Here is a 12,500-nt window from a genome sequence, read left to right as displayed (position 1 = left end):
AAAATAAAATAAAGTAAAATAAAATAAAATAGAATAAAATAAACAAAATAAGATAAAATAAATAAAACAAAATAAAATTAAGATAAAATAAAATAAAATAAAATAAACAAATATATGGAGTTAAGTCAGCTGTAAGTGAAGTAGCCGTCACTTTTTATGCCACGGTATATTAGTATGTAACAATAAAGAAAGTTATAGAGAGGAACTTGGGAGTTCATGTGAATAATTTGCTTAAAAAGAATATGAGGGACATAGGAAGTTATATATATATATACATATATATATATATATATATATATATATATATATATATATATATATATATACACGAGTATGGATGCTATCATAGTGTAAACTGCATAACTTATGACGTCATTGCGTTTACTCTAGGGCTCAAGACTGAACAAAGGGATCGAGAGAAATGATCATTTCATTGTGGATATTCGTACTCTGATATTTTTTCTTCAATAACAGAGTTCGAATGATTACATTTTAAATGATGATGTACTTAAGATGTATACTAGATGTAAATTATATTTTGTATAGATAATATAAAACTATAATAATAATTGCCTTGGCTAAGAACTCAATCATTACCATTATTGATTTTATCTGAGAGTAAAAAAAATCGTAGAAGTCAACACTCAACTTGATAACATTTATATCAATAGAATTAATTAAATTCACATGCTGTGAACATAATTCAATTTGTGTGAAATATTCATAAAGGTCACTCACGTAAACATATCAAGGAAATGATTATTTTTATAGGAAATCATTACTAAGAAAAACGGAAATTTTAAATCATATATATGTATATATATATACACATATATATACATATATACATACACACATGTATGTATATATATACATATATATATACCTATGCATATATACATATATATATATATATATATATATATATACATATATGTATATGTATATGTATATGTGTGTTCGATTGAAGACCATAGCTAATTCTGTATCCTCTATCTTCTTAGTGATTTTCCCAATTTTCCAATTAGTTTGTTTGTATATTGAAGATAGGTCACACACAAGGCTTCCGAGATCCAATGTGTTATTATAACGAAAAACATTACACAAATTTAAGATACAAGCTTTCGGTTGAATCATACAACCATCTTCATGTAAGTAGCAATAAATGTACAGGGCAGGAGTTTAGATAAGAGTAAATGAAGGAACTTGGAGAGGAGGTCGTAGGAAGGCGTCAGGTACTGGACGAAGGTGAGGGCTTCGTTTCATTACATATAGATCTCCGCAAAAGTGCACCCTAAAGGTGATTCCATGGTGACTCCTTCCACTTGTAGATATAACATCCCTAAGAAATCCTCCCTGAAATCATCTGATGATTTTATTGACATACTACACAGCAAGCAACCCCAAGGAATAATGGCTTCCCTCGATGTGGAATCGTTATTTCCACATGTTCCAATTCTTCCCACGATTGATATAATCCAGGATAATGTGTACCGCCAACCTGAATTAGAGAGAGAATAGACTGCAGGAGGACTGGAAGAATGCCTGTATAGTTCCACTTCACAAGGGAAAAGGGGACATGTGTGAGTGTAGTAGTTTCAGAGGAATCAGCTTGTTAAGTGTAGTTGGGAAGGCTTATGGGACGGTCTTCTTTGAAAAGATTAGGAGAGGAACAGACGGAGTAATTGGTGAGGAACCGTGTGGATTTAGGACAGGTAGGGGTGGTGTATATCAGATCTTTGTGGTAAGAGAAATATGTGAGAAATCTGTAGGAAAATGGGATGTATTTTGGGCTCTTATGAATCTGGAAAAGGCTTATAGACAGGAAGGCACTGTGGGAGGTATTGCAGATATATGGGGTAGGATGAAAGCTGTTAAGATCAGTCAAGAGTTTTTACCAGAGTAGTAGATATTGTGTTAGGATTAGAAATGGAGAGTGTGAGTGGTTTGAGGTAAAGATGGGACTTCGTCAGGAATGTGTTATGTCACCCTGGCTGTTCAATTTATGTATGGATGGGGTGGTGCGCGAGGTAAGTGCAATGGTAGTGCGTCTTCCTCTCCTATGTTTCATGTTACTGCCCCGTCCACCCCAACTCTTCCCTTTCCCGCTACATTTGACCTAAATATCTAAAGCTATTCACTTCCTCCCGTTTCTCTTAATATTTACAACCTGCTGCCATCCTCTTTCCTTGTACATCTCATCTCCTTATTTTTATCCATATTTATCTTCGATTTCCTTATTTTGCACACATTCCCAAACTCTGCCACTAACTTTCTTAATCCCTCCGCTGATACTGGTATAAGCGCAGTATCGTCACTGAACAACAACTGGCTTATCTCCAACTTCTCTCCATTTTCATTAACTATCTTCAATACCAGGCCCATTACCTTTTGCGTTTACATCTCGCACCACCAAAAAGCCTCCCTCTCCTCTACACTCTTGTCACTACCAAGCCTATATGTTCTCATATAGATCCAAATCTCCATTCCTAGTTTCACCTTCATCCACTTTAATCATGAAGAAACCTCCTTCTACTCCACACACGCTTATCTATCTTTTCACTTACTAGTATAGCCACACCTTCTCTCCCTCGTCCACAACACTCCTGACACCCTCCCAACTCTACTCCAAAACTCAACTCGCCCCTCCCTTTCAACTTAGTCTCACACAATGCCAACACATCCATATTTCTTCTCACAAACATACTGCCTACCTCTTCCCTTTTACTCTCATCTGTACCACATCCACGCATATTAAAAGACCTAAACGTTAGTGTTCTGGTTGGAAAACTTCTCCCAGACTCTCTTGTGCCTTTGCTATAAAGAGATAATTTTCATTAACCACGGAAAATATTTTGTAATGCCTATTCTCATTCTCAAATGTCTATTTCTCATTACACTCTTTAAAACCACCAAGGCATTTACTCGCTTCTCTCAATCTACATTCTACCTCCACCTTCACTCCACCTTTTCCTGCTACACTTGCACCCAAGTATCTAAAACTATCCACTTCCTCCAGTCGCTCTCCCTTAATGTTCACTTCCAGTCTACTGCCACTTCCACCCCTTGTACATCTCATCACCTTACTTTTACCCACATTTATCTTTAGCTTTCTTCTATCACATACTCTCCCAAACTCTGCCACCAGCTTCCTCAATCCCTCCTCTGACCCTGCCACAAGCGCAGTGTCGTCCGCAAACAACAGCTGGCTCACCTCCCACTTTTCTCCATTTTCTTTAACCATCTCCAATCCCTGACTCACTACCCTAGCATTCACCTCTCGCACCACCCCATCCATGTATAAGTTGAACAGCCAGGGCGACATAACGCATCCTTGACGAAGTCCCACCTTTACTTCAAACCACTCACTCTCTCCATTTCCAATCCTAACACATGCTCTACTACTCACATAAAAACTCTTGACAGCTCCCAAAAGCTTTCCTCCTATCCCATAAATCTGCATAACCTCCCACAGTGCCTTTCTGTCTACCCTATCATAAGCTTTTTCCAGATCCATAAAAGCCCAAAAAACATCCTTCCCCTTTCCTATAGCTTTCTCACATATATGTCTTATACACACACATGTATATATATATATATATATATATATATATATATATATAAATATATATATATACATATATATATATATATACATACATGTATATGTATATGTATATATATGTATACATATATATGCATATGTATATATATACATATATATATATATATTTATATATATATGTATATATATTTATATGTATATGTATATATATACATATATATATATATATATATATATGTACTGTATATGTATATATATATATATATATATATATGTATATATATACATATATATATATATATATATATATATACAGTATATATACATATTCAATAGCTAATTTTTCTCCAATTTTTATTTAGATATTAATGACTCATGAAGACATGAATAGTAGCATTGTCACTAAATAAAAATATCTATCTTTATCTTAATTATTTTCTGTTCTATCTGTGAATTACTGAGACTAGTGCTAGGATGACAATAAATTTTTCTATTTTATAAATGAGTGAGAGGAGACGGGCAAGGTACAGTGGGCAACATATGCTCCACCTAACAAATCATTGTAGAGATACCTGATATTTGTTATTGTACAAAAGTTGACAGAACAAATCTCTTAAAAAAATCGAAATGTAAATGATCATAAGATAGTAGATACAACCTTTTGGTTTCTTCTATAACCATGACTATTACAGGCAGTAATGTCATCTTATACTGATTCCTTATACATGAAATTACCAGTCATCTATATACCAAATACTACACACCAACTGTAGAAAAAAAATGTCTTTGGTTCCATGTACTTCATTTTTTCCTTTATGAAAACCTTCCATGCATATTTTTATTTCGTTTGTAATGATTTACAAGACGTTTACGAGATTTTTTTTTTCCATTATTGACAGCTGACGCGCTCAGGAAAGGGGCACGTTACCATTCAAAACGTGACCGTTATGGCCGCTGGAGTGTACCGTTGCGAGATCTCAGCCGAGGCGCCTTCCTTCCAGACCGACTCCAAGGTTATGAGGGTCGACATTCTGGGTAAGTACAATGTGCACAGAACCATTCGAATCCAGGAAGAATCTCATACATTCTGCTTTGATTAATCATCAAAAAATCTCTTGGTTCATTCGATGGAAGTACTAGTGGCTCTGTATATTTTGGCTAATTGTTATCGCGAAAATTTTGTATCTTTGGTATATGCGGTTTATATATGAAAGATCAAAGAGATTTGCACTGGTATGGGAAAAGAAAGTAAGAGGAGGTAGAATTTTTAAAGTTTATGAAAATGAAAAGATGACATTACATGTTTCATATGTTCGTGCGCGCGTGTAGGTGTGTATTTTTGTATGTATTTGCCTATCTATCTAGTTGTAATATACGGGAAGGGAGCTATGCTCGTAGCGACCCGTCTTTGTATCTTCCAGCATCAAGTTTATTCTTAAATTATTGAGTTTCTGTGCATGTGTGTGTGGCTGTACATGTATATGCCAAAGTATAAGTGCGTTTGTGTGCGTTGTGTGTCTTTATGTACGTTCTTGATTAATTTGAGACGCTATAGCATTTGTTTTGTGCTTTTAGATTTGTCACATAGAGATTAAGACAAACGCTTGTATCGGGTGTCATAGGAAGGTTGTTTGTCTGATTTTAGCTGTTTTGGAAATATTTGTGAGAATGATTTGGAGATACAGGAAATGTTGGGATATTTCTATGAAGATATCGATGTGCGCCTCACATCTATACATTATTCCTCGTGAATTATATAGTGTTTGGAATGGAACTATTGTGTACTGTTAAGAAATATCAAGCGACAAGTATGATCAAACGAGAAATTGTAAACAGAGTGTTCACTGTTAAAGGATTTAAACATCTAAAGTTGTCTGGAAGTGAATCAAAACCTATTCAAGTTTAATTCTATGAGGTTAGGAGTTAAATGACTATAAACGATCGACGGTACTTGGGAGGCAAGTCTGGTTTTTGTAGAGGAAGTGTTTGTTAATGGCTTTGTTTTATTTGTAGCTTCTGCTTTTTGATCCGTATTGGTCAGTCTTAGCTTTGATTCGCTCGCTTGCTTAAATTACGTCAGTGGTTCCCAAGCTGGGGGTATATTAGCCCCCTGGGGGGGGAGGTAATTCAACAAATTGTTGGGGGTAATGAAGGGGTCATAGGAAAAAAGTTAAGAATTCTGAAAATCTAGAAGCCAAGAATTCCTCATTTAGCTTCAAGCATGCAACTCCTTCCATCCCCTCTGATATTTTTGACATATTTGGCAATAGTCATTAGAGATGCACAATGTTCAAAATTCAAAAAATAAAAATAAAAATCTCTAGACTTTTAATATAGCCATATGTTGACAACATTTTGTGAGAGGGGTTAACATGTTTAATGTGACATAATAAGGTAGGTAATAAGCTGAAAAAAAGTTTGTTTGGGAAACAGTTACGTAGACTTCCTAACAGTCTTTGTAAGGGATGATGTATGCTCCAAGTTAATGAAGAGGATGTGGATTCTGTGTGCAATCCGTGTCAGGTAGCTGTGAATTGTGTCAGAATTTTTTTTATGAAGTGTTCTTTTATTCTGTTGCCAATAACCAATACTTCTCTTTGGGAATAATATTTCGCTGAGAAGGCGGAGTCATGGATGGTTTGAAAGGAGAATTAAGGAAGATAGATAGAAAGGAAATAGCGGAAGCTAAATGTGATCAGTATTCTTTTCTTAAGTAGTTTCATATCGGACATTGGTTGCATAGATTCTATGCGGTCATCAGTCTTTCTTTTGTGAATAGTAAAGACTATTATAAAAAAAAAAATCAACCTCATATAATTCTCCATCCTTCCCCCCTTTTAAAATTTCTCCCTTGCTATCTTGTGGACTGATGACGTCATCGGGAGTGTGCTGGTCTCGTATTCGCTTAACTGTGGGTTTGAGTTCTGCACTTTTCTCCAATTCCCAGCAGGGACTATTACTTGTCCAAGCGTACAGTGCAAAGATGACAGATTCGGCCGCAGCTATTCAGCGCCTCCTGGGGTGAGCTCCTCACTCTCTTTCTTCCTTATTCAGTGGGATATTGTCCACAAAAATATGAACGCTGACATTCTAGACAAAAAAACTCTTTTTTGGTTGGAGATTCGTCTCCAATTATAAAAATCCGTGTCTCTGATCCCTGTGGGTGCTATTAAAGCTCCTAAGATATTGACTGTATACAGGGTTAAAGGATTGGTATCAAACTTCTTAAGGAGAGTTTTTGAGAAATTTGGGTGTTTATCTTCCTTAGGAAGAGAGAAGAGACTGAGAAGAAGAGTTAGAAGGAAGGAGAAAAGAGGAGAAAAGAAGAGAAAAGAGGAGAAAAGGTTTGTTAAGATGAGTCCCACTTTATATTGGTAGAAGCTCCTATTTACTTCAATGTTAACTATGTCATGACGTAAGCGGACAGATTTAGGCTGTTCACATTAGCGGTTTCAACCACGCGGTTTAATTATAGTGTAGACATTCACACACAATTGGTCAGTTTACTTCAATGTTAACTATGTCATGACGAAAGGGGACCGACTTAGGCTGTTCACATTAGCGATTTTAACCACGGCGGATTAATCGCAATGTAAGTCAATAGAGCCGTTCACACGTAACTGTTTAGCTTACTTCAGTGAAAACTATGTCATGACGTAAGTGGACAAACTTAGGCTCTGTTCATATTAGCGTTTTCAACCACGGTGGATTAATTACAATGTAAATCAATAGAGCCGTTCACACGCAACTGTTTAGCTTACTTCAGTGATATCTATGTCACAACGTAAATGCACAGACTTAGGCTCTGTTAACAAAAGCGGTTCGAACAAAGGCGGATTAATCACAATGTAAGTCAATAGAGCCGTTCACACGCAACTGCTTAGTTCACCTCAATGTTAACTACAGTATGTCATGACGTAAGTGGACAGACCTGTATTCTATTCACATTAGCGTGTTTCAACCACGACGGATTAATTACAATGTAAATCAATTAATCCGTTCACACACAACTACTCAGTTATTTTTTTCTTGACTCTGCCGTAAACCCGTGGTTTCCGCGTGGTTCCAACCGCTAGTGTGAACAGACATAAGCTCTCTCCTGACCCCTCTACTACACTCTTTCTCCCATCACCGTTATCCAGCTGTTTCTATTTATCTCGATTAATTCCGAAACATGATTCCTTACATCTTGTCAGCTGGGGGAATATTTGATATTTTCTAAGTTTATAGAGGCCATCAATCTCACGAAATTAGGTTAATGACCAAAAAAGGCTCGCCAACCCATTTCCCTCGGATGAAAAAGTTGTCTCGCTGGTGCCTCTGGCACAGCATCTGCCAACATATCTGCCACCATCTCTGCCACCATCTGCCTAAACACCTCCATCACTTGTAAAAAAAAAAAAAAAAAAAAAAAAAAAAAAAAAAAAAAAAACGAATTGACTAACTAAACAAAGACATGTAACAAGATGAAAATATGAATAAAAGTAAATGGAAAAATATATCAATAAAGTAAAATAAAATAGAATGAAAATTGAATTAGATGACAGATAAGTTAGTATAATAAAATTAATGATAATCAAATATGTAAGCAAATAGATAAATGAGTAACTTATAAATAAAAAGGATACCCAAATGAGCCTAATCATATTATGACGCTAAGACAAAAAATAAATAAATAAATAAATAAGATAAAAAAAAAATAAGATACGAAAATGGAGTGGAGAAAGTGTATTTTCTATGCCCACGATCGAGCCATCATCACGTACTCCTCCCCAAAAGAAAGTAAATATAAACAAACAACAACAATGTAAAATAAAAATCAAATAATAAAAATCTTTGGCGCAAATATGGTGCATTAGAGGCTCAACTTTAGTTCAGTACTCCCCACTTGAAAATAGGAAACAGCCTTTCAACAATACACCGTAACAAATGCAGGATATAGTTGCAAATTCACCCTCATTTGGATATATTGCAAAGGCAGAAATGATCCAGATCAGCGAGTATACTGCCGCGTCTAGGCTGCAACACGCAGGTCAAATATTTCCATTGCAAATGCCACTCGGGCTCGTACCCTCATTGCATAATAAAAGTGCACATGCATTGCCTGCAGTCTGTCATGCTGTGCAGCCCAGTAGCGGTTCATCGTCCAGGTACATACTATTCTCTCTCTCTCTCTCTCTCTCTCTCTCTCTCTCTCTCTCTCTCTCTCTCTCTCTCTCTCTCTCTCTCTCTCTCTCTCTCTCTCTCTCTCTCTCTCTCTCTCTCTCTCTCTCTCTCTCTCTCTTTCTCTCTCTCTCTCTCTCTGACTATCTCTGTCTCTCCCTCTTTCTCTTTCTGTCTGTCTTTCTGTTTGTCTGTCTGTCTGTCTGTCTGTTTGCCTGTCTGCCTGTCTGTCTGTCTGCCTGTCTCTCTCTCTGTCTCTCTGTCTGCCTCTCTCTCTCTCTCTCTCTCTCTCTCTCTCTCTCTCTCTCTCTCTCTCTCTCTCTCTCTCTCTCTCTCTCTCTCTCTCTCTCTCTCTCTCTCTCTCTCTCTCTCTCTCTCTCTCTCTCTCTCTCTCTCTCTCTCTCTCTCTCTCTCTCTCTCTCTTTCTCTCTCTCTCTCACTCTCTCTCTCTCTCTCTCTCTCTCTCTCTCTCTCTCTCTCTCTCCCCCTCTTTCTCTGCCTGTCTATTTGTCTGTCTCATTTACTCTGCTTCGTCCTTTACTGGCTCTTCCACCATGTCCTCCTCCTCTCTTTTTTTCTCCTATTCCTCTTTCTCTTCTTCATACTTCTTCATTTTCCTATTCTCCTTCCTCCTCCTCTTTCTTCCTTCTCTTCCTCTTCCATCTCGTTCTTCTCCCCTTTACTCTTCTTATTCCAATTCCTTTTCCTTCTCCTGCTTCTACTCAATCCTTCTCCTCTTGTTCCTTCTCTTCTTCCATCTCCTTTTAGCCTCCTCTTTCTTTCTCCACCTTCTACCTCCTCCTTCCTCTCTTCCTCCTCCTCCTCCTCCATCTCCTTCTACCCACCCTCTTCCTCCTTCACCTTCAGCCTCCCTCCTTCTCCTCCTCCTCTTTCTCCTCCTCTTCTATCTTCTTCAACCCCGTCTTCATCCTTCTCTTTCTACCTCCTCCTCCTCTTCCTCCTCCATCTGCTCCTCCTCATCATTCTCTTGATACTAGAGATGTTGACCACGTTAATCTCATAATCTTGATTCTAATCCTTTAAAGTGAAACATTTATATTTTATAACACTTATTCTTCAAATCTTTCTGTCAATAAGACTCTTTTGTTGCTTAGCGCTGTGGGATAATAAAGCTTGATATCGTCTCACGAGTACTAAGATCCTTTCATCCTAAGGACAAAAACGAAAGCTTTCGGCTACAGCTAACCGCCTCAAGGTGTAGATTTGTTTACCTGATAATTATACTTCACTTAATGACTCAGCACTAGGGAGCCGAAGGAGAAAAATGGAAAGAAATGCATTTCACTGGAAAAAGGTTATATGAGGGATTAGTTTTATTAGGCTGAGTTAAGTTAGGATAAGCTCGATTAGGCTAGCTTAACTTAGATTAGGTTAGATTATGTTGGGTAGGATTAAGTTACATTAAGTTGAATTAGGCTATGTTAGGTTCGCTTAAGTGAGCTATGTGTTGTATAAAAATGCTGAGAAAACGGAAGATATGACTAAGATAGAAATACAAACATACCAGTTCTTTTTTATATAGTTCAAATAAAACAAAATTATAATTTATCACGGTTTGTTAAGTGGCTTATGACTGATCGTAATTCTCTCATGTAGCATCGCCACATTCAATCAGAATGTCGGATTTACACGACACTTAGTAATCACCTTCTCGGTCAAAGAACAATGATCCAACAAAACACAAATATGTTTATCATGTCCCCACAAAAAAAAAAAAAAAAAAATCTAGCAAAAATGTAAACATCCTCAACTTACTAGACCAGAACACGAAGTACTAAATTATGTGCTATAGCGGCTTAAGATAGAAGAGAAAATAAACAAGAGGACAAAATTAATTATTACTTCTTGTTCCGTGTATATATCCCTATAGCTTTCCACTGTTCTATAGTATTCAGACTAATAAACAGTGAAACACTTTAACACGTAGTTCTTAAGTGATTAAAGACAAAGCTATCAGTTTTGTTTGCATCGTGTTAATTCGATTTACGTCACGAAACTCCCTCTATGAGAAGGCTAGGACGATATCCCTCACAGAGAACTTTGTAGCGTGGAATTAAATGAACCATGCTCTTGGTCCAACTCGCTAGTGGAAAGGTTTCAACTTCTCGCATGTCGACAGTTTTACTCACTCGGCCATCATCATGCTAACAGGAAATTGAAGAGCGTGGGGGTAAGTATCCGACTCAAAGATTTCAAGATTTTTCGCACAGTTGCTTCGCTTTTCTCTCTTTAGAAAATTATTTACCTTGATGTTACATATTGTACCTGTGATGTAACGTAATCTACTTGGGCCCAGGTAGATTTGTTCGTCTGTACGATTGAGTCCGAAAGCTGGAAAGGGAAGTAGACCACGTTCAATCTTGATCTATTCAATAATTCAACACTGGGTCATGAGCAAAAAATTTGTCAAACGACACTTTGGTTTAGTAATATATTTACATATTTTTCTCCAAAGCCTGCAAAATAAATCACGAAACTAAAGGAATTAATTGTCCGTTGATTACTGATGTGGTGGTCCTCACTTTATATGGGGAAGACTGGATGAAAAATAATAATAAATTGTTAAATAGTAGCACAGATGTATAGTTGAATTAGAAAATATAAATATCATAGATAATAAAAGAAAGCAAATGTACATAAGAAAATTATATTAATCAAAGGAAATCTAAAGGATAACATTTACTAATATGTTAAACAAAATAAAAAAAATATTCCTCTTTTTTAATTATTTATGCATTGGTGATTGGTTTTCACATGATAAGCTATTTTCTCGTATCAATTTCTATCTGAGTTTTGTACTCATTCTATAAATATCTTATACAGATTTATAAAGTGTATCTAATACATTAACTGTATAAAACGCAGGTTATATGACTGCTAAATCTATCAATTCTGGTTTTGCTAATGTGTTAGTTTATTCACTCAGCGTTAGATAATCATTGCTATAATCTATGTAATTGACTTATCATTTACAATTTTAATGGCATGGCAAGCGGAGTTTTATTTTCAAATCTGTTGGGAAATGTTTATATACTCATTAATCTATTAACTTATTTGTTTACTAATTTATTTTTTACAATGAATGTGTTTTTCATATTCATTATATCACGTCTAAATGTTTGGTACTATGAAATGCTGTTCGTGAATTGACAATATTCATAGGATTGTTTTCAAACACTTATACTTAACACAAGTTTGATGCAATGCATGCCTTCTCCATTACACACTTATCTAGTTCCATAAGTATCTCTTTAAAGGCCATGAATTAAATAGTGCAGATGATCTCCCATCAATTCTGTTTGATAACCACATTTCAACTGCTGACCTGTGTTCCACAGTCCGCAGTCATGTTTAGCTTCATTTAAAATTCTTATTCAATTGAATTCCGAAATAGGGCACTGACCCATTATGAGTAATTTGATTGAAAAGAATAAAAGCGAAATGTGGCTTAGTATAATTGTGATTTTATGTTTTGTGCTTACAAAAACAGTTTATATACACATACGTGCATATATATATATATATATATATATATATACATATATATATATAGATATATATATATTTATATATATATATATATGCATATATGTATATATCTATATATATATATTATATACATGTGTGTGTGTGTGTGTGTGTGTTATGCATGTATATATGCATATATATATATATATATTATATATATATATATATATGTATGTATATATATGTAAATATATATATATATATATATATATATATATATATA

The 12,500-nt window shown here is 35.7% G+C and overlaps 1 protein-coding gene across 1 annotated transcript in view; it reads left to right on the top strand.

Moving 5' to 3' along the window:
* LOC143038274 (uncharacterized) overlaps positions 1-12,500 on the top strand; it is a 183,596-nt gene that overhangs the window by 7,704 nt on the left and 163,392 nt on the right. The window contains exon 4 of the mRNA XM_076207294.1: positions 4,465-4,600. Coding sequence (XP_076063409.1) covers positions 4,465-4,600 — 136 coding nt within the window. The remainder of the gene's footprint in view (positions 1-4,464; positions 4,601-12,500) is intronic.

This window comes from Oratosquilla oratoria, chromosome 24 (assembly GCF_046742065.1).
Source record: "Oratosquilla oratoria isolate Oo_2021 chromosome 24, ASM4674206v1, whole genome shotgun sequence".
In the NCBI taxonomy this organism is placed as follows: domain Eukaryota; kingdom Metazoa; phylum Arthropoda; class Malacostraca; order Stomatopoda; family Squillidae; genus Oratosquilla; species Oratosquilla oratoria.
This window is presented reverse-complemented; position numbering and strand designations above follow the sequence as displayed.